This window comes from Macaca mulatta, chromosome 1 (assembly GCF_049350105.2).
Source record: "Macaca mulatta isolate MMU2019108-1 chromosome 1, T2T-MMU8v2.0, whole genome shotgun sequence".
Taxonomy (NCBI): Eukaryota; Metazoa; Chordata; class Mammalia; order Primates; family Cercopithecidae; genus Macaca; species Macaca mulatta.
Window position 1 is genome coordinate 203,875,156 of NC_133406.1, and position 27,539 is coordinate 203,902,694.

General features: G+C 41.6%; 1 protein-coding gene across 1 annotated transcript in view; it reads left to right on the plus strand.

Annotated features, from left to right (window-relative positions):
* The window catches only part of GRIK3 (glutamate ionotropic receptor kainate type subunit 3), a 239,172-nt gene that overhangs the window by 117,083 nt on the left and 94,550 nt on the right, over nt 1-27,539 (plus strand). Inside the window, exon 2 of the mRNA XM_001111351.5 lies at nt 26,053-26,229. Coding sequence (XP_001111351.4) covers nt 26,053-26,229 — 177 coding nt within the window. The remainder of the gene's footprint in view (nt 1-26,052; nt 26,230-27,539) is intronic.

Here is a 27,539-nt window from a genome sequence, read left to right on the forward strand (position 1 = left end):
CCCAAGACTGGGCAATTTAAAGAAGAAAGACATTTAATGCACTTACAGTTCCGTGTGGCTGGGAGGCCTCACAATCATGATGGAAGGTGAAAGGCATGTCTTACATGGTGGCAAACAAGAGAAGAGAGCTTGTTCAGGGAAACTCCCCTTTATTAAAACCATCAGATCTTGTGAGGCTTATTCACTATCATGAGAACAGCACAGGAAAGACCTGCCCCCATGATTCAATTACCTCCCACCAGGTCCCTCCCACAACACATGGGGATTCAAGATGAGATTTGGGTGGGGACACATCCAAACCATATCACTCCCCCAGGCAGCAGCTCTGGTTAAAAACCACTATCCACTTGTTCTCTCCCTGGAGTTTTGCTGCTTAGCCATTTCATGCTTATTTATACTTGTATGTTTGTGTATGTTTATTTATATTTGAGAAATGTTTATTGAATGCCAAGGCCTTGTTCAAGGCATTGGAGAGAAAGAGATTAACAAGATGATAAGATCTGCAGGCCCAAAGAACTTCTAAGTGCTGAGGGTGGGGAGCAGAGGTGGACTCTACACTAGACAACAAATAGATATTTAAGTCATTTCAGCTGCATGAAGAACTTTGAGAAAGCAAGCAAGGTGTCACAGCGGCAGAGGTCTCCCCTACTGTTTATCTGCTGTATGCCCATAACTGGACACATACTGGGTGTTCCCTGAGTGTTTGTTGCGTGAAGGAAGGGCTGAATGGAGCAACAGCTTTTTCTGTGGCGTTGATAAAGGACAAGGTCGCTCAGAATTCCTTTGCACGAACTTGTGAAGATCCAAGCAGCCTCATGTGCTAATGATCATAATTAAGTCAGAATCCTTTATTTGAACCAAATATATCAGGGAGAGGCACAAAGACAGGCTGATGAATTGGTTCTCCAGGCGTCCCTCCTGTTGTGCCGTGCCTAGGTGAGATGTGTGCTCACACCTGCCCAAGTGTATACACATGCACGAATGAGAGTCTAGTGGAGTAATCACACCTCCAAGGCTGTGTTAAAACAACAGGTCACTGATGCCCCAGAATCAACCTTTAAAAAGCAAAATCCATCACTCAGGGCCCCTAGGGCTCCGTAGATCAAATACTTTCACTGTTGTACTTTCTTATTCTTCTTGTGTGTCTCTAGTGCATGGGGCTGGGGAGCCCCATGTGTGGGGCAGACTGAGATGTGAAGGATCTAGCCCTGGACCTCAAATAGCTCACATCTCAGAAGCAGGATAAATAACGTTTGCCCAAATCACTGTAACACAGCAATTCCCAGAAGCGTGTTTCCAGTAAGATGCTCTGCCAGAAAAGGTTTCCCCGGTTGTCAAGTAAGTTTGGGAAATGTTGCTACCCACCTCTCAGAGGCTGTTTGTGCACGTGAGCAGAGCAAATGCCCAGAGAAGTCCTCCAGAAAAGAAACCTGCTCAACCTTGTTCAACTTCTAGTTTTCTCAACGTAAAGAAGACTTTAGCTTCTCTGCACATTGATTGCAGTTTCCCTGGGTCACTGAAAGAGCAATGACACAATTTTCCCTCCAGCCAGGCCAGAGGTGTCCATTCTCCATTCTACCCCAGGCAGCATAGTAAGTGGAGTCAAAAGCTGAGCTGAGGGGAGAAGAGGAAGCAAGAGGGCACATCTTCCCAAGCAGGAGGGAGAAAGAATACAGTCTTATTCTACTATTGCTAGATGAGAAAGGTGAGGCTCCCACACCTGCCCCGGCACTGTGGGGCTGCAATTTAGGACCTCCCTGGTAAGCAGGGAGCTAGGGACAGGGACCAGGGCTATGCCAAGAGCAGAGCTATGCAGTGCCTTTAATTCCAGGTTGCCGGTGACAAGTCAGGAGCTGAGACCCCAGAGGAGGTCAGAGTATCTGAGCAGGAGTAGCTTTGGCAGCATTTGTGTTGGTTTGGGGAGAGTTGTGGGGATTTGGGGGAGGAAGGTAGAACCTGCAGGGTGGGTGGGCCGGAGGCAGGTGACTTCAGTGGATTCTGGCTGATGGTGGACAGCACTGATACTTTCAGCATCTCAGAGTCCTGCCTCTGAGAGTGCCCATCTGGGAGAGGTTGGCCTGGGAGAGCTCCTCCCAGAAGGTCAAAGGCCCTGCTGGGATTGGGGGTGGAATTGGGAGTGGGGCGTGGTGTTGCCGCCTGATAAGAATGACGTGTGCTTTGTGCGTTTGCTCCACCAGGCCCCTTTCTGTCACTCCGGCAGTATTGTTAGAGAAGAAACAAAACAAAATTGAGAGTGGAAGTTGATTCTATAATTAGTGCAATTTCTTCGCTGTTCATTCAGGATCTCCAGAGATCAATTAGCTTGCTTTTAAGCTAAAAGGCATCTGAATAAGTATTTAACCTGCATAGCAATTGATATTTAAAACAGACAAGGATGGAAGCAATAACTCAGAACAGGGGGCTGTGTTCTCCTCCACTAATTTTCCTGGTCTTGCTCCCCTGACCCTCACCTCTGCCCACTCTCATTTCTGGAGTGGCCTTAGATTGGGCCTTCTGGTGTTCTCAGGGCAGGTCTATGGGTGGGCAGGCTGGCACAGAGGGGCTGCTGGGGACAGGGCTCTCTCCCTGATCCTGGCATTGCTACAGAGCAGCTGCCCGGGTTTGGAGATGAGCCCCAGTTAGGGATGGTGGTAGGACACACCCCCATCCAGGGAGATCCAGGCCCTCTCTCTGCAGCTGCCTATTTGTGCCAGGCACATGGCCACTATCCATTCTTGCAAAGGACAGGGTGTCTACTGAAGGTCCCTCAGCCTCAGTCTCCCTATCTACTAATAGCGGATCCCTGCCGGAGCTGGGGTAGGGAAGGGCTTGAGAACAGCAGGAGCTGGTGTCCTCCTGGCTGTGCATAATCATTACAGATGGTCTCAAAGATATTTGCGTGTTCTTTGATTTGTCACGTAAATATCAAAGTCCTGAACTCAAATTAGCTTCTTAAAACAAGCAGCATATGTGTTTTAAGCACACATACATATACATTTATTTCACAAACATGTTGACGTACTATCTGTGCTAGATAGTGCGTTAGGCACTGGGGGAGATGCTAGGATGACAAAGGCATGTCCTCACCCTCTAGATGACCTCAGCCTAATAGAAAGTGGGGAGAGTGGAGCCCAGGACTCAGCACAGTACAATGCAGCCCCCCACCATGTGTGAGGATACGGAGGAGGACGCATAGGGAGCTCAGGAAAGTTCTTAGTCAAGGACCCCCAAATGCGGGCCTTGCGAGGAGGGCTAGGGTGTGAGTAGTTTATCTGGGAGGCGGCTCTAGGAATCAGGACCATGAGGGAGCAGGGAAGCAAGACCAGGAAGCAGGGGAACCAAGCAAGGGTGTGCAGGCACATGGGTTACACTGTGGGCAGCGGGATGGGGAGGAGGGGGATTCTGTTCTGCTGGGGCCTATTGAGAAACTGCATAGAATGTGCCTCCCAACAGTGCCTATGAGGGGCAAGGAAGCTGGGCATTTACCCACCAGCTCCCAGGCCTCCCAACCTGTCCCATGTGCTGGCCAAACCCGCGCCTTTGCCAGAGAATATCAGAGATCATGGAAGCTGAGGGCATGCAGAGGAAAGTGTCTGCAGTGGCCTCTGGGGTTGGGATCAGGGGACGAGTGAGGATCATGTCTGTTGTACAAGGCTCAGAAGAGAAAAGCATGACCCAGAGTCGGAAGGACGAAACCCAGAGAAAGAAGGAAAAGCGAGATGCAGAGGAAGGCATGCATGAAGGGAGTGGTGAGAAACAGCACGGGGCGAGGACACCCTGCCTGGAAGAGTGGACGCTGAAGAGACGCTGGGCTGGACGGAGAAGGGCCCCAAACACCAGGCTAAGGAGCTTGGCCTTTCTGCTGCCGGTGGGTGTGCTTAAAGGTGGAGCTGTGGAATTGCTCTGCTGACCGACTGCAGAGGTAGGACAGCCCAGCCGGTGTCTGGGGGAGGCCCACATGGTGGCTCTAGATCTCCATTCCTTTGTCCCCTCCAGCAAGGACAGGCACTGCTCACAGGGCCCCTTCAGAGCCCCCCGCTCAGCCCTCTGCCCACAGCCCCGGCTCCTGCTCCTCCTGCCTGATGACAGCCCATCCCTCATCAGAGTCTCTGGGCAGCACAAGAGCCTCCAGCTATCCTCCCAACACGGTCGATTCTGCAATATTTGACTTACATGTCCCTGAGTTGTACAGACAAATCTCCTCATAGCACTAGATCAATTAAAACAACTGCCACCAGGCCCCGGAACTCAATCAGGAGCCCCCCTGGGACCCCAGGGAAGTGCACATCCTCTGCTCAGATCTGCCCCTTCTCTGGATGCTTGCCCACAGCTCCGCTGAAGGCCCTCCAGCCTTCCTGTCATCTAATAACAATTTCTTATTCTTATCAAAGGCGTAAAATGTGCTTTCAGTGATTTATGCCATTTAAGCCTCAAAATATCCCTATGTTGTAAGCACTATTAATATCCTTGTTTCAGATGATGAAACAGAGACACAGAGCAGTCAAGGGACTTGCCCAAGGTCACACAACTGGGAAGTGGTGCCATCTGGCTGCAGAGCCCATATGCTTAGCTGAACCTCATCCTCATTCAAACACTGGGGTCATGTTGGATGCACCCTCTCCCAGGCCCCCATCTCCCTCCCTCAGCTTATTATTGAACAATCCTAGAAAAGTCAACCACGCAGCTCCCCTCCTGCCACCCCTCCCTCCCTCTCTCCACAGGGGGTCTGTATAGGTCTTCGTCACTGTGATAACCCATCCAAGGCCAGTGCCCCTGCTGGTTGCTGTGTTCCATCCACAGCTCAGCTCTGAGCAGGTCAGGTGCTGCCTCCCCCATGAAGACGTCTGCAAGATGCCCTCTCCTCTGAGTCTCCCCAGCGTTTAGGTTTAGTCCGTGGTTATCACATGGAGCGTTCTCACCTTGACAGAGTTTTCAGTTGTGCCCCTCCACTCACCTCCTGTTCTGAGCTAGGAGCTCCTGAAGGACAGGGCTGAGTCTAATCTCTCACTGACTCACCCAGTGCCCAGCATAGTGCCTTGTTCCGGATTGTAGCCAATTACCTGCTTATGGAATGAATGAGTTAATGAGTGTATGAATGAATGAAGAACTGAATGAACAAGAGGGGGGACACACATCCCTCGTCTCCCTTTCCTCTCCCAGGATGTGAGAATGCCCATCCCTGGACCACTTCGCTGGGTGCTGCTCAACCTCTGTAAACCACGTGCTGTGTCCAGCAGGGGAAGCAACTGACTTGTCCCTGCCCCCGCCCCGCCCCCCACCACTCCTGCTGAGAGATGGCACAGAGGTGCCTAAGAAGCAAGTTCAGAGACACCACCAGGGCCCCCAAAGGTCTGGCTAGGGCGCAGCAGAGAGCAGAGCCTGGATCTTCCAGCCCACAGCTGCACTGAGCTGCGGGGGCCCTGGCAGGAAGCAAAGAGAACCCTGATCAGAACAGACAGCGAGGCGGGCCCTGGGAAGAGGCTGTTAGCAACCATCTCGCTGATCCACGTCTCAATTAATCTCCACAACACCTTGGAAACTTCAGAAAAAGTACAAAGCAGTCTAGAAAAGGAAGAGTGGGCTCAGGCCCCTGAGGACAAATGGAGCCTAGGCCTGGTACTGAGAGCGTGATTGTCTTCTGGGACTCTTCATAGTGCTGGCAGGCCTCGAGTCCTGCCTGAGTGCCTCCTCAGGCTCACTGCACTCTGGGCCAGGCCAGCTGGGCTCCTTGGCTAAATTTAAGAGCACCGAGTTATTGAAGAGAAAGGAAAACCTCAAAGGGTTCCAGAGGACACCTAAACAGTCATAAGGACCAAGCTTAAGCAAGGAGCTTGGCCTCTCTGCTCCTATCGGCCCAGCACTTGTGCCTGGGGAGTCTCTAGTATCATCTTGCCCAGAGGGAGTCTGGGGGCTGGGGCAGTGGGCTATTTCCAGGACCCTTGTCCTTGACGGTGAAGTGTGGCAGGGCCATGGTGACAATGCTTCCCCCTGGCTTTGGAGGTCACATTCAGCTTGACACAGGCCACCATAGCATCCTCACCTGGGAGGCAGAGGAATTCCACTGTTGGGCACATTTCCAGAGGTATAAAAAGCAATTTAAAAAATATATGCACTAATGCTCAGGGTATTCAGTATGTTCCCTGAAACATATAACAACATATCATAGTAGAAGGAGCAAGAAAGAAGTTGGTTGCAGTTGACACAGCCAGTTCTGTCCCTCCTCCCCATCCCTGGCTCTCAGTTAGGGGTTAGATTTGAGCAGTGGTTTTCTTGCCACACTCAGAGCCCAGGAAGCTACAGAGCCTTCTCAGAAGCTGCGGCATCAAGTCTTTCAGAGCCGAGTGATGCAAATGGGTTTGGGCAGAGGCATGCCGATAAAAAAGAAAAAAGGGTGGAGGCTCATGCCTGTAATCCCAGCACTTTGGGAGGCCGAGGCAGGTGATCACTTGAGGTCAAGAGTTCGAGACCAGCCTGGTCAACGTGTTGAAACCCCGTCTCTACTAAAAATACCAAAAAAATTAGCCAGGCTGGGTGGCACGCACCTGTAGTCCCAGCTATTTGACAGGCTGAGGCAGGAGAATTGCTTGAACCCAGGAGGTGGAGGTTGCAGTGAGCTGAGATTGCACCACTGCACGCCAGCCTGGGTGACACAGCAAGACTCCATCTCAGAAAAAAACAAACAAACAAAAAAACTGCCCTGATTTGTAGCATCTGCTTATTTCTGTGGTGTAAATACTCTCCGCTATGGCCGATTTCAGGCTGCCAATGGTTTAATAACTGGTTTTCAGAATTCCTGAAAATTTAACAATTGGTTCCTGAAAGCTGGTACTAGCTGGCTTCAGCACACCACCGGCTTTGGTTGCAAAAGAGAATTTGCCACTTTGTAGTTTTAACAACGTCCTTAACTTCCCTGGACTTCCTGTTTTCTCCTGTATAAATTGAGGCAATGTGACTTCCCCTCTAATGGGGTTGCAGAGGCTCTCATGAGTGTTAAATGTAGCGACTGAAAGCATGCAGCATCATCCCTGGAACACAGTCAGTTGTTATTGTTGTTGTTGTTGTTGTTGTTGTTGTTGTTGTTGTTGTTGTTGTTTGTTTTACCCATTGGGCTTCCACACAAGGTTTTGTTTGAAGAAAATATTCCAGCTGCACCCTGTTCCACTCCTGCTCACGTCTTCTGGGACTCATCTTACACACCCCTCCCTACACACACACACACACACACACACACACCCTATCCCATTTCTTAGTGGCCTTAGTGTCTCTGCTTCATTTTATTAAAGCAGAAAGCAGTGACAATTATTTTCATAATGAACTGGCTCTTCAAATTAATGCCAATTACACTATGCAATCATGATTAAGATTATGCATTAATCAACGGTGCCAACCTACTTATTAGCCTCTTTAAATAACGATCATGAGGAATGTATGGGAAGGCAGAGAATGGAGAGGAGCCAGTGGAAAGGGGGGCAGCCTCCGGTGGGGCAGGGAACTCTCTCCAGAAGCTGAGACCCAAAGCAGCCCTTCTTGCATGGGCGGAGCTTGGATCAGAACCCAGGACAGTCAGACGCCTGAGCTCCCAAAGCTGCGGGCTCTTTAGAAGCCTCTGCGCAGAAGCAGGAGGGAGCAGGAGGACCCAGGAGGGAGAGGGTAGTGGAGAACCTTGGCCATTTAGCAGTTAAAGAGGTTCAGTGTCCCCTTCCCCGTCTCCAACAACACTAAAGTAAGTGCAGTTGACACCGCCCCCCAGTAATGTCACCCCTGTCTTAGGTCAGGTCCCCTGGAAGCAGAGCCTGAGGCAGGGATTCGGATGCATGGAGTTTATAGAGGGGAAGAGTGCTCTTCAGCAAAACCCTGTAGGGGAATGAATAAGGCAGGGTTGGGAAGGGGATGGGGTTGGGCAGAGATGCGCCTCTGCCAAGATCTAACCTTTGCCTGATGCAAGGTGGGGAGGGTGGGGAGGGGCTCCAAAGAATATGTCATACTGCAGATTGTCCCTGCCCTGAGGCAAGGGACTGCCTGGCGTTTTGAGCCCTATTATTAGTCGGTTATTGACAGCAGGCTGCTTCCAGGGGCCCAGGTGAGTGACCCTTCCTCCTGGGCAAGGGGGCCTCTCTCACTGAGAACAATTCCCTAGAGAAAGGGGTAGCCTGTGAGTGGAACCAAAATTCAAATCGAGGTCTGCCTGTACCTAGAACCTACTCTCTGAACCTCTGTGGTGCCCCCCAATATTTGCTGCCTGGATGTCCCAAGACATTCAGGCCTTTGCAGCCACCTTGCCCTTACATGCTCATTAGAACACCTCCCATCCTTGTACTGAGTTTGGGGGTGGAGGGACAGCCTGTCACCCACCATGTCTCTGAGGATGCTCTAGGGCTTCCTGTTTCTCCTAATGACCTCATGCTCCAGTGTCTTCTGCTGAGTCTTCTGTCTCCTCTCATCTCGCCTCTTGTGCCTCTTGTCCTTTCTCTGTCCCGACTCACTCTGTTTTGGACCATGCCCACTTTCTGTCGCTTTCCTCCAAATAGCAGGAGCTGGTGTCAGTTTTCTGTGGCCAACTTTTCTTTTTTTTTTTTTTTTTTTTTTGAGACGGAGTCTCGCTCTGTCGCCCAGGCTGGGGTGCAGTGGCCAGATCTCAGCTCACTGCAAGCTCCGCCTCCCGGGTTCACGCCATTCTCCTGCCTCAGCCTCCTGAGTAGCTGGGACTACAGGTGCCCACAACCGCACCCGGCTAGTTTTTTGTACTTTTTAGTAGAGACGGGGTTTCACCGTGTTAGCCAGGATGGTCTTGATCTCCTGACCTCGTGATCCGCCCGTCTCGGCCTCCCAAAGTGCTGGGATTACAGGCTTGAGCCACCGCGCCCGGCCTGTGGCCAACTTTTCTAACAATGGGGCTCCTGGAAGGAAGGGAGGCTCAACTGAAAACCCAGCATCAGACATCACTGTATGAAAAATGCATGGCCCCTTCCTGCCGTGGTGAATTTCTTACTGGACTTGGACTTGCCCATCTTTGGGCCTGGGTTCTGTCCTTTGGGGTCCACTTCATCTCTGTTCCCTTTCTCTTAGTCCTTCCTCCTTCTCTCACATCTTCTCCACTCAAAAACTCCAGCATTCCGTCTTTGTTTCTTTTGCATCATGATTTGGTTCCGTCATAGTCTTAATTCTTTACCCAGGCCCTGAGGTGCTTTTCCTAAGAAACACTCACCTCTGAAATAAAGGCTGCCCAACCCCAGAACAAGTACAGACTACAGCCTAATGGCCAAATCCAGCCACCCACCACCTGTTTTTTTAATTAATTTTATGTTTTTATTGATACATAATAGATGTCCAGGGTTTTGGGGTACATATGATAATGTAATACATTCATATAATTTGTAAAGATCAAGTCAGCATACTTAGGATATTCATCATCTTAAATAATTGTCTTTTCTTTATGCTGAAAACCTTCAAATTATTCTCCTTTAGCTATTTTGAAATAAACAATAGGTTATTGTAAACTTACATTAATAGTCATCCCACTGATCTATCAAACACTAGGTCTTAATTCTTCTACCAAGCTATATATTTGTGCCCATGAAACCTCTCTTCACTCTGTATTTTTGCAAATAAAGTTTTACTGAAACACAACTGTGCCCACAGTGACACATTGTCTGCGGCTGCCAGCATGCTACAGTGGCAGAAGTGAGTCCTTGCAACAACCACCATCTGGTCCACAAAGCCAAAATTATTTATCTTGTAAAACATTTACCCTCTGATCCTTTGCAGACAAAGTTTGTCAACCCTGCCCTAGAAAATGCGGAAGCTCACAATTCACTTTGTTTTTCTAAATGGCATGGTAGCATTTATTTGCTGTTTTCTAAATAGTATAGTAGCGTTCATTGTTTCCCTCTTTCTTTGATAGCTACTGTGTATTAAGTCCTTGCCATGTGCCATGCAATAGCTTCATTGTTTTAGGTCTTCCTCACAATAATCAGCCCTCTGAGATGTGTACCCCATTTTGCAGGTGGAGAAACTGGGTCTCAGAGAGACTAAGTAACTTCCTCCAGTGGATAGAGCCAGGTTTGGGACTGAAGAATGGCTGTCATTGAAACCTGAATTGGGAACCTCCCCGGTATTGCACCTGAGTGGAGTGCCACACATGTGCTAGTTGTCTGTTCTTCTCTGCTGCCCTGCGGGGTTGAGCAGTCCTTGAAAGCAGTAGCCTAGTGCTGACTTTCTTTTGGTATCCCAGGGCCCAGTGACAGGGTGGCACAGGGCAGAGATTGGTGGGTATTAATGGAGCTGTTTTATATAGGATAAGACGGAGGCTCCATCCTTTGGGCTTAGGTCTTAATGGCTGAGACATGTCACCACCCTTGTTGAGACGATGGCCCCTCTCTTTCCTCTCCTCCCCACCTGCCAAGGTCTGAGAGGCCAGGAAGAGGGTGTGAAGCCCTATGGAGATGGCTTTGTCCCCTGACATTTTATCCCCATTTGGGATGGGTAGAGGTATCTTTCTTCAGATCTGTAATAACCAGACCTCTTTCCAGGCTTTTTTTGTTTTGTTTTTTTGTGTGTTTGTTTTCACATTTTGAAGTAATAATACATACTTGTAAATAATTTTGGAAAAATCAAGAAAATACAAAGAACACGATAAAAATTATCCATAATTATCATACTGTAATATTATTTTGTAGCATTGGGGAGCAAGGAGAGGATGAAAGTTTTCTATGCCATTAAGTATTCTTTAAGAACATTTCGCTAAAGCTTTGTTTTTTATTTTCTTATTACCAAAGCTCTATCTCAATGCAGAGGGCTTGGAAAACAAAAGAAAAGAAAAGCACCAAGCAAAAGCAATCCATTATCTTTTTACTTTCTAGAAAGAACCTCTGTTAACATTTCAGTGTGTGTCCTTCTGGTGTGTCCTTTTTGATTTTAATTGGAATTGCATTAAATTTATAAATTAATTTAAGGAGAAATGACATCTTTACAATATTGAGCCATCCCTTCCAAGGAGTAAGTTATGTCTCTCCATTTATTCAAGTCTTCTTTTATGTCCTCTAGTAAAGTTTTGTAGTTTTCTTGATATAGGAATTGCACATTTATGGTAAGGTATTTTATTTTTTTGTTGTTGCTTTTGTGAGTAGGGTCTCTTTTTTCCCCTATAATTCCTTGCTGCTATGTGGGGAGGCTATATGTTTTTCTATATTTGTATGCTGGCCTCTTGATGAGCTCTCTGTTTACTTTCTGCTGGGTTTTCACCTGATTCTCTTGTGTTTTTAAGAGAACCATAATAAGCATCTGCAAGTAACATTAATTGTGTCTCTTTTCTGATTGCAACATCGTGGTTTGTTATTTTCATCTTATTCATATCATGATTTTAAGGAATATTTTATTACGAAGAATATCTGTCATACACACAGAGAGAGAGTAGCATAACGAATCCTCATGTGCCCCTCATCTGGCCCCAGCAAAATCCATGGCCTCTTCTGCCCCATCTGTACCCACTTTGCATCATGTGAGTAAAATTCCTCCCACATTTTGGATCCAGTTCCAGTCACTATACCATATCATCCTATGCTTTGATTGATAATGCCTACAAGTTGTTCTGCCATATGGGTGGGTTTTAATATATTGAGTTATCTCTTGCTTTTGGACATTAAGCTGTTTCTATTTTTTTCAATATTATGTAAAAAAAAAAACCTTATCCATAGATGTGTTTATATATCTCCAACTTTCTCTAAATTTATATTCCTAGAAATGGAATTACTGGGTCATATGGTATTTTGATCATTTATTTCCCTTTAAACACATACACACAATCACGATGGCTTTTCTGATGAGAAATGTAACACATGTTCACTGCAGAACTTTTTAAAAATACAGAAAAACACAAAGAAGGAAATTCAATTTACCCATGAGCCTACCACTCAGAGAAAACCACCCTTAACTTTTGGTACGAATTCTTCTTGTCTTGTTTTATGCACGTGTGTGGCACGTCGATGCACACCTGTGTGGATGCACACGCATACACACTTAAGTGTTACAAACTGTAAGCATGCTGGAGTACTCTGGAAGGGACACAATTATGTGTTCACATGTTCAAACATTACCCTTTTTTCTTTTTAATAGATTGTATTTTTTGGAGCAGTTTTAAGTTTTACAGCAAAAACTGAGTGGAAGGCACAGAGATTTCCCACATACCCCCTGGCCACACACATGCATAGCCTCCCTCCATGATCAACATCCGCCACCAGAGAGGTACATTTGTTACAATGAATGCACTTATACTGACACATCATCATCATCCAAAGTCCATAGTTTACATTAAGGTTCACTCTTGGTGGTGTACATTCTGTGGGTTTCGACGAATGTATAATGACATATATTCACCATAATAGTATCATACAGAATCGTTTGACTGCCCTGAAAATCCTCTGTGTTTTTACCAATGCATCCCTCCCACCTCTACCCACTGGAAGCCACTGCTCTTTTTACTATCTCCATAGTTATGCCTTTTCCAGAATGTCAGTAGTTGAAATCATATAGTCTGTAGCCTTTTTACATTGGCATCACTTAGTGATAGGCACTTAAGTTTTATCCTTATCTTTTCATGACTTGATAGCTCATTTCTTTTACGTGCTGAATAATATTCCATTGTCTGGATGTAGCCAGTTTGTGTATCCACTCCCCTACTGAAGGATATCTTGGTTTATCCCATGTTTGGGCAATCATGAATAAAGCTGCTGTACATATCCATGTGCAGGCTTTTGTGTGGACATATTTTCAACTCCTTTGTGTAAATACGAAGGAGTGCCATTGCTGGCTTGTGTGGTAAGAGTTCGTTTAATTTCATAAGCAACTGAAAAATACGTCTTTCAAAGTGGCTATACTATTTTGCATTCTCACCAGCAATGAATGAGGGCTCCTGTTGTCCCACATCCTTGCCAGGCTTTGGTGTTGCTAGTGTTCTGAATTTGGCCATTCTAATAGATGTGTAGTGGTGTCTTGTTGTTGTTTTAATTTACATTTCCCCAATGACATATGATATGGAGTATCTTCATGTACTTATTTTCCATCTGTATATCTTCTGTTAAGGTCTTTGGCCCACTTTTTAATAAGGTTGTTTGTTTTCTTGTTGTTGAATTTTAAAAGTGGTCTGCATATGTTGGATAATAGTCCATCATCAGGCTGGGCGCGGTGGCTCATGGTAATCCCAGCACTTTGGGAGGCCGAGGCAGACAGATCACTTGAGGTCAGGAGTTCAAGACCAGCCTGGCCAAGATGGTGAAACCCTGTCTCTACTAAAAACACAAAAATTAGCCGGATGTGGTGGTGGGTGCCTGTCATCTCAGCTACTCAGAAGGCTGAGGCAGGAGAATCACTTGAACCCAGGAGGCAGGGGTTGCAGTGAGCCAAGTTTGTACCACTGCACATCAGCCTGAGCAACAGAGCAAGACCCTGTTTCATAACAAAACAAAACAAAAGTCCATCATCAAATACGTCCCAGTCGGTGGCTTGGTTTTTCATTCTCTTTACTGTGTCTTTTGCAGAGCAGAAAATTTTAATTTTAATGTAGTCCGGCTTATCAATTCTTCCTTTCATGGATCATGCCTTTGGTATTATATCTAAAAAGCCATTGCCAAACCCAAGATTATCTAGATTTTCTTCCATGCTATCTTCTAGAAGTTTTATAGTTTTGCATTGTACATTTAGGTCTCTGATACATTTTGAGTTCGTTTTTGTGAAGGATGTAAGTTCTGTGTCTAGATTCTTTTTTTGCATGTGAATGTCCAGTTGTTCCAGCCCATTTGTTGAAAAGTCTATCTTTTCTCCATTGTATTGCCTTTGCTCCCCTGTCAAAGATCAGTTGATTTTATTTATGTGGGTCTGTATCTGAACTCTCCATTCTGTTCCAATGATCTATTTGTCTATTTATATGCCAGTATCACGCTGTCTTGATTACTATAGCTTTATAGCAATTCTTGAAGTTGAGCCAGTCAATCTCCCAACGTTGTTCTTCTCCTTCAATATTGTGTTGGTTATTCTGGTCTTTTGCCTCTCTATGTACACTTTAGAATCAGTTTGTCAATAGCCACAAAATAACTTGCTGAGATTTTGATTGGGATTGCACTGAATCTATACATCAATTTGGGAAAAACTCACATCTTGAAAATAATTGACTTTTCTTATCCATGAACATTGAAGGTCTCTCCATTTATTTAGTTATTCTTTGATCTCTTTCATTAGAGTTGTGAGTTTTACCTCAAATACATCTTGTACATATTTTGTTAGATTTTTAACCTAAGTGTTTCTTTTCTTTGCATGCTGATGTAAGTGGTCTTGTTTCTATTTCAAATTCCATTTGTTCATTGCTGGTATATAGAAAAGTAATTGACTTTTGCATATTAACCTTATATTCTGCCACTTTTCTATAACTGCTTATTAGTTCCAAGAGGTAGCTTTCTCTTTTGTTCCTGATTCATGTGGATTTTCTACATAGGGGATCATGTCACCTGTAAACAAAGACAGTTTTATTTCTTCCTCCCCAATCTGAATTTCTTTCATTTCCTTTTCTTGTCTTATTGCATTTGCTAGGACTTCCAGTGTGATGTCAAAAAGCAGTGGGAGAGGGGACAGCCTTCCCTTGTACCTGATTTTAGTGGGAAAGCTTCAAGTTTTTCACTATTATGTATAATGTCAACTGTAGGGTTTTTGTAGATGTGCTTGAGAAGAATGTGTATTCTGCTATTAATATTCTTTATGAAGTTGAGGACATTCCCCTTTATTCTTACTTTACTGAGAGTTTTCATCATTAATAGGGTGTTGGATTTTGTCAAATGCATTTTCTGCATCTGTTGATATGATCATGTGATTTTTCTTCTTTGGCCTGTTGATATTGATATAATGGATTACATTAATTGATTTTTGAATCTTGAAACAGACTTGCATGCCTGGGGTAAATCCCACTTCATTGTGTTATGTAGTTCTTTTTATAAATTGTTGGATTCGATTTGCTAACATTTTGTTGAGGATTTTTGTATCTGTATTAATGAGAGATATTGATCCGTAGTTTTATTTCTTGTGATGTCTTTGTCTGGTTTTGGTATTAGGGTAATGCTGGCCTTGTAAAATGAGTTAAGAAACAGTCAAAAAAGAAAAGAAAAGAAATAGTCCTCTGCTTCTATCTTCTGAAGTAGAATGTAGAGAATTTGTATTATTTCTTTCTTAAATGTTAAGTAGAATTTACCAGTGAACCCCATCTGGGCCTGGTGCTTTCTGCTTTGTCAGGTTTATTATTAATTCAATTTCTTTAATAGAGATAGTCCTATTCAACTTGTCTCTTTCTTCTTGCGTGAATTTTGACAAATTGTGTTTTTTAAGAAATTCATTCATTTCATCTAGGTTAGCAAATTAGTGGATATAGAGTTATTAATATTCCTTGATTTTATATATATATATATATATATATTTTTTTTTTTTTTTTTTGAGACGGAGTCTCGCTCTGTCGCCCAGGCTGGAGTGCAGTGGCGCGATCTCGGCTCACTGCAAGCTCCGCCTCCCGGGTTCACGCCATTCTCCTGCCTCAGCCTCCCGAGTAGCTGGGACTACAGGCGCCCACAACCGCGCCCGGCTAATTTTTTGTATTTTTAGTAGAGACGGGGTTTCACCGTGGTCTCGATCTCCTGACCTTGTGATCCGCCCGCCTCAGTCCATGAGATCTATAGTGATGTCCCATCTTTCACTTCTGATACTAACAATTTGTATCCTCTCTCTTTTATTCTTAATTGACCAGATTAGAGGCCTATCAATTTTATCTGTCTTTTCACATGACCAGCTTTTGGTTTCATTGACATTTTTCTATTGATTTCTTGTTTTCAATTTCATTGATTTCAGCTCTAATTTTTATTATTTCTTTTCCTCTGCTTACTTTGAATTTAATTTACTCTTCTTTTTCTAGTTTCCTAAGGTGGAAGCTTGCATTATTAATTTTAGATCTTTCTTCTTTTCTATTTTATGCATTCAGTGGTATAAATTTCTCTCTACACACTGCTTTCACTATATCCCACAAATTTTGATGTTATGTTTTCATTTTTATTTAGTTCAAAATATTTTTAAATTTCTTTTGTGACCCATGTGTTATTTGGAAGTACATTGTTTAAGCTGGGCATAATGGTACGTGACTGTAGTCCCAGCTACTCTGGAAGCTGAGGTGGGAGGATCACTTGAGCATAGGAGTTTGAGTCCATATATCAAGACAAGGAGGAGGAGTGGGGGGAGGAGGAGGAGGAGGAGGAGGAGGAGAACAAGGGAGGAGAAAGAAGGAAGAAGGGGAAGGGGAAGGGGAGCATTGTCTAATCTTCAAGTATTTGGGGATTTCCCTGATCTCATTCTGTTATTGATTTCTAGTTTAATTCCATGGTGGTCTAAGAGTGACATTAAATGATTTCTATTCTTTTAAATTTGTTAAGATGTGCTTTATGGACAGAATGTGATCTATATTGCTGAATGTTCCATGTGAGCTTGAGAAAAATGTGTATTCTGCTGTTGTTGACTGAAGTAGTCTATAGATGTACATTATATCTGATTCACTAAGGCTGTTGTTGAGTTTAACTATAACTTTACTGATTTTCTGTCAACTGAATCCGTCCATTTCTGATAAAAGGGTGTTGAAGTCTCCTAGTAGAATAGTAAATTCATCCATCTCTCCTTGCCTCCTGTATTCTGATGCTCTCTTTTGAGCACATATACATTAAGGATTGTTATGTCTTCTTGGATAATTGACCCCTTTATCATTATGTAATGCTTCTCTTTATCTCTGATAAAGTTCCTTGACCTGAAATCTTCTCTGTCTGAATACAGCCACTTTCAATTTCTTTTGATTGATATTAGGATGGTATGTCTTCATTCATTTACTTTTTTATTGTGGTAAAATACAAATAACATAAAATTTGCCATCTTAACCATTTTTAAGTGTACAGTTCAGTGGTACTAAATACATTCATAATGTGCAACCATCAGCACCACTCGTCACCATAGCTCTTTTCATCTTGTAAAACTGAAACTCTATAACTCTATACCCATAAAGAATAACTCCACTTTTCCCCATTCCTCTAGGGTCTGAAAACCACCATTCTATTTTTTGATTCTCTGATTTTTGGCTACTCTACATACCTCATATAAGTGGAATCATACAGTATTTGTCTTTTTGTGGCTGGCTTATTTCACTTAGCATACTGTCCTCAATGTTTACTCATGTTGTAACATTTGCCCGAATGTCCTTCTTTTTTGAGACTGAATAATATTTCATTGTGTGTCTATGCCACATTTTGCTTATTCATCCATCTATCAATGGACACTTGTGTTGATTCCATGTTTTAGCTATTGTGAGTAAAGCTGCTATGAACATGGGTGTAAAAATATATGTTTGTGTCTTTGCTTTGAATTCCTTTGGGTATATACCCAGAAGAAATGCTAGATATATATAGATATATAGTAATTCTATTTTTAATCTTTTGAGGGACCACTATACTGTTTCCCCCAGTGGCTTACCATTTCACACCTCCACTAACAGTGCACAAAGGTTCCAATTTCTCCACATCCTCCCCAACACTTCTTTTTTTATATAGTAGTTATCCTAATGGGTGTGAGGTAGTATCTCACTGTAGTTTTGACTTGAATTTTTCTAATTATTAGTGATATTGAACATCTTTTTATGTGTTTATTGGCCATGTGTAAATCTTCTTTAGAGAAATGTCAAGTCTTTTATATATTTTTAAACCAGGTTGTTTATTTTTTGTTGTTTTTGAGTTTTAAAAGTTCTCTATATGTTCTGGATATTAATTCCTTATCAAGTATATGATTTGCAAATATCTTCTCCCATTCTATTGGTTGCATTTTACTCTGTTAATAATGTCTTTTGATACACAGTTTTTTGGACATTTTTTATTAAGCTCAATTTGTTTTTCTTTTCTTGTCTGTGCCTTTGGTGTTGTATCCAAGAGATTATTGCCAAATCCAATGTCATAAAATTTTTCTTCTATGTTTTCTTCTAAGTGTTATATAGTTTTAGGTCTTACATTTAAGTATTTGATCCATTTTGAGTTAGTTTTTGTATATGGTGTTAAGGATCCAAATTCATTCTTTTACATGTGGATATTCAGTTATTCCAGCATTATTTTTTGAAAAGACTATCCTTTCCCCATTCAGTGGTCTTGGCACCTTTGTCAAAAATCATTTAACCATACATATGAGGTTTTATTTCTGGACTCTATATATAGTTTACCTTTATGCCAGTATCACACCGTTTTGATTACTGTAGCTTTGTAGTAAGTTTTGAAATCAGGAAATGTCTTTCAACATTGTTCTTCTTTTTCAAGATTGTTTTCGGTTATTCGGATTCTTTTGCAATTCCACATGAATTTTAGGATTGGTTTTTCTATTTCTGAAAAAAAAAGTCATTGGGATTTTCATTGACATTGAAATGTAATAAGAATTTCATTGAATCTACAGACACCTTAACAATATTAAGTCTTCCAGTCCATGAACATGGGATGTATTTACATTTATTAATGTCTTATTTAATTTCCTTCAACAATGTTTTGAAGGATTTTTTACATTTAAAATTTTATTTTTTGTGGGTACATAATAAGTATATATATTTATGAGGTTCATGAGATGTTTACCTGTATTATTTTCCTTCTCTCTAAAGAACATCTTTTAGTATTTCTTGTAAGGCATACAGGCATGCTATATGTAAGGATCACATCATGGGAAATGAGGTAGCCATCCCCTCAAGTATTTATCCTTTGTGTTACAAACAATCCAATTATGCTCTTTTAGTTATTTTTAAATGTACAATTAAATTATTATTGATTATAGTCACCCTATTGTGCTATCAAATACTAGGTCTTATTAATTCTTTCTAATTATCTTTTTTTGTACCTATTAATTACCCCCACCTCCCCCCACCCACCCTACCACCACCCTTCCCAGCCTCTGGTTACCATCCTTCCACTCTCTATCTCCATTATTTCAATTGTTTTGGTTTGTTTTGAGAGTGTGTGATGTTTGTATTTCTGTGCCTGGCTTATTTCACTTAGTGTAATGACCTCCAGTTCCATCCATGTTGTTGAAAATGACAGGATCTCATTCTTTTAATGGCTGAATAGTACTCCATTGTGTATAAGCACCACATTTTCTTTATCCATTCATCTGTTGATGGACACTTAGGTTGCTCCCAAATTTTGGTTATTGTGAACAGTGCTGCAACAAACATAGGTGTGCAGATATTTATTCAATATACTGATTTCCTTTCTTTTGAGCATATATCCAGCAGTGAGATTGCTAGATCATATGGTAGCTCTATATTTAGTTTTTTGAGGAACCTCCAAACTGTTCTCCATAGTGGTTGTACTAATTTACATTCCCATCAACATGGTATGAGGGTTCCCTTTTCTCCACATCCTCAGCAGCATTTACTATTGCATGTCTTTTGGATATAAGCCATTTTAACTGGGGTGAGATGATATCTCATTGTAGTTTGGATTTGCATTTTTCTGATGATTAATGATGTGAGCATCTTTTCATATGCCTGCTTGCCATTTCTATGTCTTCTTTTGAGAAATGTCTATTTAAATCATTTCCCCATTTTATTTTGTAGTCTTCATTGTACAGGTACAAGACTTTCATCATCTTAGTTAATTCCTAAGTAGTTTGTCCTTTGTGAGATTATTATAAATGGAATTATTTTTGTGATTTCATTTTCAGATTGTTAATTGTTAGGTATAGAAATGCAACTGATTTTGTGTATTGACTTTGTATTCTGTTACTTTGCCAAATTTTATTAGCTCTATATTGTATTCTGTTACTTTGCCAAATTTTATTATATGGATATAAGACCATATCATCTGCAGACAGATAATTTTACTTTTTCCTTTCTAACTTGGATGCCTTCTTTTTCTTTTTCTTGCCTAACTGCTCTGGATAGAACTTCCAGTACAATGTTTAATAGAAGTGGTGAAAGTGGACATCCTAGCCTTGTCACTGATCTTAGAGGAAAAGCTTTCAGTCTCTTACCATTGAGTATGACATTTGCTGTGGGCTATTCATAAATGGCTTTTATTATGTTGAGATAGTTCCCTTTTGTTCCTAGTTGTTGAGTGTCTTTTATCATGAAAAGTTGTTGAATTTTGTCAAATGCTGCTTCTGTATTGATTCAGATGATCACATGTCTTTCTTTTCCTTTATTCTGTTAATATGATGTAGTATATTGATCAGTTGTTATGTTTTGAACCATCCTTGCATTCCAGGAATAAATTTTTCATCTGTTCATTTACTTTTATTTTATGTGCACCTGTATAGTTAAAGTAGGTTTATTGTAGACAACATATAGTTGGATCTTATTTTTTGATCCATTTTGACAATCTCTTTTACTTGATGCATTTAGACCTTTGATGTTTAAAATGAGAATTGATATAATTGGATTAATATCCACCTTATTCGTCAGTGTTTCCTATTTGTAGCCCTTGTTTTTTGTTTCTATTTTTGTCTTCCTGCCCTTTTCTGCCTTTCGCGATTTTAAAAGTATATTTTAACATTTCATTTCCTCTCCTCACTTAGCATGTCAATTGTACTGTTTTTAGTATTTTCCCTAGAATTTGCAGTATACATATGCAACTAATCCAAGTCCACTCTCAAATAATGTTATACTGCTTCACAGATAGTGTCTTTTATAATAACAAAATAATTCTAATTCCTCCCTCCCATCCTTATATCATTGCTGTCATTCATTTTGCTCATAAATAAGCATACATAAGTAAATATATATGAATACATTGTTGCTATTATTATTGTGAACAAACTATTGTCTGTTAAATCAATTAAGAATAAGAAAAATACATTTTTTTAAATTTTACCTTCACTTATTCTTTCTTCAATGTTCTTCTTGTATGTAGATTGAAGTTTCTGACCTATATTATTTTCCTTCTCTCTAAAGAACATATTTTAATAATTCTTACAAAGCAGATCTACTGGCAACAAATTTCACTGATTTTTGTTTGTCAGAGAAAGTCTTTATTTATCTCCGCTTTTGAAAGATAATTTCTCAGGATGCAGAATTATAGGTTGGTTTTTATTTTCTCTCAATACTTTATATATTTCACTTCACTCTCTTCTTGCTTGCATGGTTTCTGAAGAGAAGTCAGATTTAATTCTTATCTTTTTTCCTCCATAGATAAGACGTATTTTTCTTCTGGCTTCTGTCAGGATTTATTCTTGATCTTTGATTTTCTATTGTTTGAATATGATATGCCTCAGTGTCATTTTGGGGACATATTTCCTGCTTGGTGCTTGGTGTTCTCTAAGGATGCTAGATCTGTGGTTTGGTGTCTGACATTAATTTGGGTAAAGTCATTACTGTTTTCAAATATCTCTCCTGAGCATTTCTCTCTCCCTTCTCCTTCTTGCATTTCCATTAGGCATTTTTACAGCCACAGTTTTTGGATATTCTGTTTTCTTCTTCCAGTCTTTCTGCTCTTTGCTTTTCAGTTTTGGAGGTTTCTATTGAGATATCCTCAAGCTCAGAGACCCACTTCTCAGCTGTGTTCAGTCTACTTATAAGCCCATCAAAGGCACTCTTCATTTCTGTTCCAGTGTTTTGTTTTGTTTCGTATTTTATCTCTAACATTTATTTTTTTTCTTAGAATTCCCATCTCTTTGCATATCTGTTCTCGCATGCTGTCCACTTTATCCATTAGAACCCTTAGCATATTAATCATAGTTGTCTTGAATTTCTGGTCTGATAATTCCAAAATCCCTGCCATATCTGAATCTGGTTCTGATGCTTGCTCTGTCTCTTCAAACTATGGTTTTTATGCCTTTTAGTATGCCCTGTAATTTTTTCTTGATAGCTGGACATGATGTACTGGGTGAATGGAACTGCTGAAAATAAGGCCTTTAGTGATGTAGTGGTAAGGGGTGGGGAGAGGGGGGGAGCATTCTATAGTGCTATGATTACATCTCAGTCTTTTGGTGAGCCTGTGCCCCTGGGCTGTGAACTTCACAGGTGCTTCTCCCCCACCTACCCCGCAACACACACGTAGATGGGATAGGATGGCTAGGGTGGGCTGGAGTTGAGTATTTCCCTTCCACCTGGTCAATTAGTCTCTCATGAAACCCCAGCAGGTTAGGCTCTGGCTAACTAGTTTCCCCTGATGACAAACCTTGTTAAAAAGAACGGAATGCTGTGGCATATTTTGAAATGATTCCTTTTCCCCTTTCACTGCCAGAAGTACATGAGGATTTTTCTCCCATATTCATTTAAGAACCTGGTAGAACTTCAGGAGTAAAACTCAAAAAAGCGGGGGCTCAGTGAAGGCTTCCCTTGAGGTTTTTGTCTCTCAAGAGTTATGCACACTGAGCCTCCAGCAACTAGTCAATTACACTTTCGGTTTTCCTACCTGCACACCGATTCCCATGGAAGTTTCTGCTCCAATAAGTTGTAATTCCCTCTATTTACCTATCTTTCCAATTCTGGGGGCAGTGGTTCGCCCTGTGACCTCACTTCTTTTACAGATCTAAGAAGAGTTGTTGATTTTTCAGTTTGTTCAGCTTTCGCTGGTTGTTAGGACAGAGTGGCAACTTTCAAGCTTCTTATATGCCAGACCAGAGCCTGGAAATCACTACCTTTTAGAATTTTCAGAACAATTGAAATAATCCAAATACCCATCAACTGGTGAATGAATAAATAAAATGTGGTACATCTATACAAAGTAATATTATTTAGCAATAAAGAGGATTAAAGTACTGATACATTATACTAATATGGATGAACCGCAAAAGCACACTAAATGCAAGAAGCCAGATGCAAAAGACCACCTATTGCATGATTCCATTTATGTGAAATGTTCAGAAAACACAAAAAGTAAATTAGTGGTTGCCTGGGAGTGGGAATGAAAACTATAATTGACTGTAAATGGGCACGAGGATTCTTACTGGGTGACGGGAAGGTTTTAAAACAGGATTGTGCTTATGGTCATAGAACTCAGTAAATTGACTAAAAATCACTGTACACTTTAAAACAGGTGAATCTTGTAGAATGTAATAATACCTCAACCAAATCAATTGTTAAAAATAATAAAAGTTTTACTGGAAAAAATATAGAAAGGCATTAAGAACAAAACAAGAAATGTCTTCTATTCTTATGTTAAAGACATAAGTTCTTCCTCTTCTAAAGGAAATTGTACTGCACCTCTGCCTTCATTGTTCACTTAAAAATATACTTTGGATATTTCCTGTGTCATTAAATTTTTGTGATTATATGTAGGTACATAGACAATAGTTCACTATTTCTCCTATTTCTCTGGTTGGACGTGCCTAGATCTCCTTCCCCTGGTTGGACGTCCCTAGATCTCCTTCCCCATACATGATCCATATGCCCACTGTTGTTGCTGGGGTCCATTTCTAGATATCAAAGTCCCGAGTCAAAGGAGTGGACATTTTTAGGGCTTTTGGTAAATTTCTAATGTCCATCTTGACAGGCTGGGTATACATTGCCCCCTCCACCCACAGTTAAGCAGGTGTCTCTTTCTAAACAACTATTCCCGCACCAAAGCTGGAGCCGTAGTTTATTTTGTATCTTTACCAACTGGATGAGCAAAACGTGGAATCTCATTGTTAGTTTAAATTGAGTTCATTTTAATTATTAGGAAAGTTGCACACTTCTTCATACATTAATAGCTCCTTTGTATTATTTTCTTTTCTTTTGTTAAATGTTCATACTTTTTCTTTGCACATTTTTCTATGGGAGTATTTGTCCTTTCTGTAGAATTTAAGTGCTTTTTATAAAATAAGAGCATTAATCTTTATGCTCCCACATATGTTACAAATATTTAATTCAAGTTTGTGTTTGTAATTTAATTTTGTCTTTGGTTTTTAATGGGTAGAAGTTTTATGTTATTTTTGTGTGTGTGTGTGGATCTCTCAATCTTTCTTTTATGGTTTCTGATGTTTTTGAAAAGTTTAGAAAGGCCTCCTCTACCCAATATTGTAAAATATTCACCTATATTTTCTTTTTCGGTACTTTTATAGTATTTTATCTCCTCCTCCCCTTACCCATTTGCCATTAATCTTTAATTTATCTGGAATTTATTTTATGTATAGATTAAGATTGAATTATAACTTAAATTTCTTCCAAATAATTGAATAATTGTCACAGCACAGTTAATGAATAATTCATTTACTTACTGATTGGAAATAGCCATCTTTCTCATGTTTTAAATACTTATCTCTACTTGAGTCTCTTTATGGGAGCTTTTATCCTGTTCCTTTGATCTATCTGTGTTTTCATATGCTATTACAACATGAATTTAATTATTTGGCTTAATGATATATTTTAAAATCTGGCAGTACGAGTCACCTCTCGTTCTTTTTAAAACATGTTTTGGTCATTAGTTCATGTTTAGTCTTTCAGATACATTTTAGAGTCATTTTATCAGGAAAAGAAAAATCCTTTCATGACTCTGATTGGAATTAAACTGAAAAATTAATTTGGAAAAACTGACACCTCTATACGTGAACTTTACTATTCAGAAACACACCATGCCTCTTCATTTAAGGCTATGTTTATATCTCTCATGAAAGTGGTTTTTTTTTTTGGGGGGGGTCATTTTTTAGTTTTTTTTCTTTTCTTTTTATTTTTTAAAGACAAGGTGTCACTATGTTGCCCAAGCTGGTCTTGAACTCCTGGCTTCAGTCATCGTCTTCCTACCTTGGCCTCCAGAAGTGTTGGGAGCACAGGCATAAGCCACTGCTCCCAGTCTGTTTTTGTTATGTTTTAAAACTGGAATTGCAACCCAGCATGGTGGCTCACGCCTATAATCCCAGCACTTTGGGAGGGAGGCCAAGGCAGGTGGTTCGCCTGAGGTCAAGAGTTCCAGACCAGCCTGGCCAACATGGTGAAACCCCATATCTACTAAAAATACAAAAATTAGCCGGGCATAGTGGCATGTGCCTGTAGTCCCAGCAACTTGAGAAACTTAGGTTGGAGAATCGCTTGAACCCAGGAAGTGAAGGCTGCAGTGAGCAGAGATTGCGCCATTGCACCCCAGCCTGAGCAACAAGAGTGAAACTCCATCTCAAATAAATAGAACAGGAATTGCACGCTTCTTATTTGGTTTATTATTAGTTATTCAATGTTTTTGCTGATATTGTAAAAGGAATTCATTTGCTATTAAGTTTTTTTACTGATTGTCACTGATATGAAGAAACACTACTAATTTGTGCTAACTGGTCATTTAACTTAACTCTCCTGCCAGCTCTTTCTTGTTTTCATGTTTAGGGATTATTTTAAGGTTTTTATATCATTTGCAAATAAGAATTTATTTCTCTCCAAATGTTGTGCCTCTAAATTATTTTTCTTTCTTATTTCATTGGTTAATGGTGTGGTGCGAATCCTCCCCCATGCCTCTTATTTTTCTTTAATGAGAATGCCTCTAGTTTTTCACCATTAGTATGATATTAAAGGCTGATTTAAGCTTAAAAAGCTTCAAGGAAGTATCTCTTCTGGTGCTATTTTATTAAGCATTCTTAACAGCAATAGATATTGGATTTTATTAAATGCCGTCTTGCATTTTGTGAGTTGGTTATGTTTTTTTCTTATTTGAACTATTGATGTGATACAATGATATTCATAGATTTCTTTATATTGAACCAGTCTTAGACTCCTAGAATAAAGCTCTGTGTGATCATGGTATGTTATCCTGGTAATATCCTGGTAGATTCTGCTTGCCAGAATTCTATTGAGAATTTTCACAGCAATATTAATAAGTTGGTAATCTTATTTTGGCCCTGTCAGGCTCTGTTATCAGGAATTTGCTGGTTGAGTGAAATGAACGAGGAGGATTTTCTTATTTCTTGTGCTCCTGCACACTTTCTAGGTATGGCAGTTACCTAGGATATTATTGAACATTTCAGGGAGCAGGCAGCTTGTCTATAAAACCTTCTGAGCCAGGCATGCTTGCTAGAGCCCCATCCCTCCTCCCAACCACACACAATTTTACCCATCTTTCACAGGAGGAATCTTCGAGTATGCGGACGGCCCCAACGCCCAGGTCATGAACGCCGAGGAACACGCCTTTCGATTTTCTGCCAACATCATCAACAGGAACAGGACTCTGCTGCCCAATACAACCTTGACCTATGACATACAGAGGATTCACTTCCATGACAGCTTCGAGGCGACCAAAAAGGGTGAGTGTGCAGCTCCTGCCTCTGTTCTCTTCCCAGCCTGGGGATAGGTAGCGCTGCATTTGCTGGCCAAGATCCTGGGAATGGGCCAGAGCTCCAGGTAGGTTTTTCTACCTGGTTTGGGCTTGAAGTCAGAGTGCCTGGACTTGCATCCTAGCAACTCTGATATTAGTTGTGTGACCTTGGACAAAATACATTTCGCAGTTTTCTCATCTGCGAAATGGATGCATTTCTGTAAAGTACTTAGAATAGTAAGCATTGGCATGTAGGAAGTACCATATAGGACTTTACTCTTACTGCACTTGGCTCCTTTGCCCTCCACATACTGAGCTACCAGGTCAGGGACCCAATTTCTGTGTCCCACCCACCTGCTTCTCTTTGCCTTGCATTCTGGCGGTCAGAGTCCCTGATATTGAGCAGTTACTGCTGATATACATATATATATATATTTTTTTTTTTGACAGAGTCTCACTCTGTTGCCCAGGCTGGAGTACAGTGGCGTGATCTCCGCTCACTGCAACCTCTGCCTCCCAGGTTCAAGCAATTCTCCTCTCTCTGCCTCCTGAGTAGTTGAGACTACAGGCGCATGCCACCACACCCATCTAATTTTTGTATTTTTAGTAGAGATGGGGTTTCACCATGTTGGCCAGGCTGTTCTTGAACTCCTGACCTTAGGTGATCTACCCACCTCGGCCTCCCAAAGTGCTGGGATTACAGGCGTGAGCCACTGCTCCCGGCCATTCTGACATTTTTGAGGCCACGCTGCTGCATCTCAGAGCTGATCTGCAGACAGACAAAAGGCGCCCCACCCTGGTTTAGCCTGGATCATCCGAAGAGTGATGCTTCACCCGTGACCCCTCTCTCTGCTGTTTTGTCCCCTCCCTGCCTGTGTCCTGCCACTCTTTTCCCAGCATGCCCTGCAGCCTACCCTGTGCAGTGAAGTGTCCATCTCCCTGCTGAGTCTATGCTGACACCCTGTGCCTGGCCTTGTCCAGTTAGAAAACGACTGAACTCAACCAAAACTGCTCAATAAAAAGGTCAGGACAAAGAACAAACGCCTGGAATCAGAGTGCAGAGGCCCTCGTGGGTACAGCCACCCACAAAAACCTAGACTGGGTTTTTTGTCTATGTTTTCTAAAAGTTACTCAAATAATACAATGACTCTCTAGCGGTACACCTGTGATTCAGCATGGGGACATTCCCCATCCAGGCAGGGAACCCGGGGCAGAGTTTCTGAGCCTTCCCGGAGTTACTTCCTCCAGGAAATTATAGTCCTGCCCTATGTGAAACTGCCAAGTTGTTGGTGAGCAGGC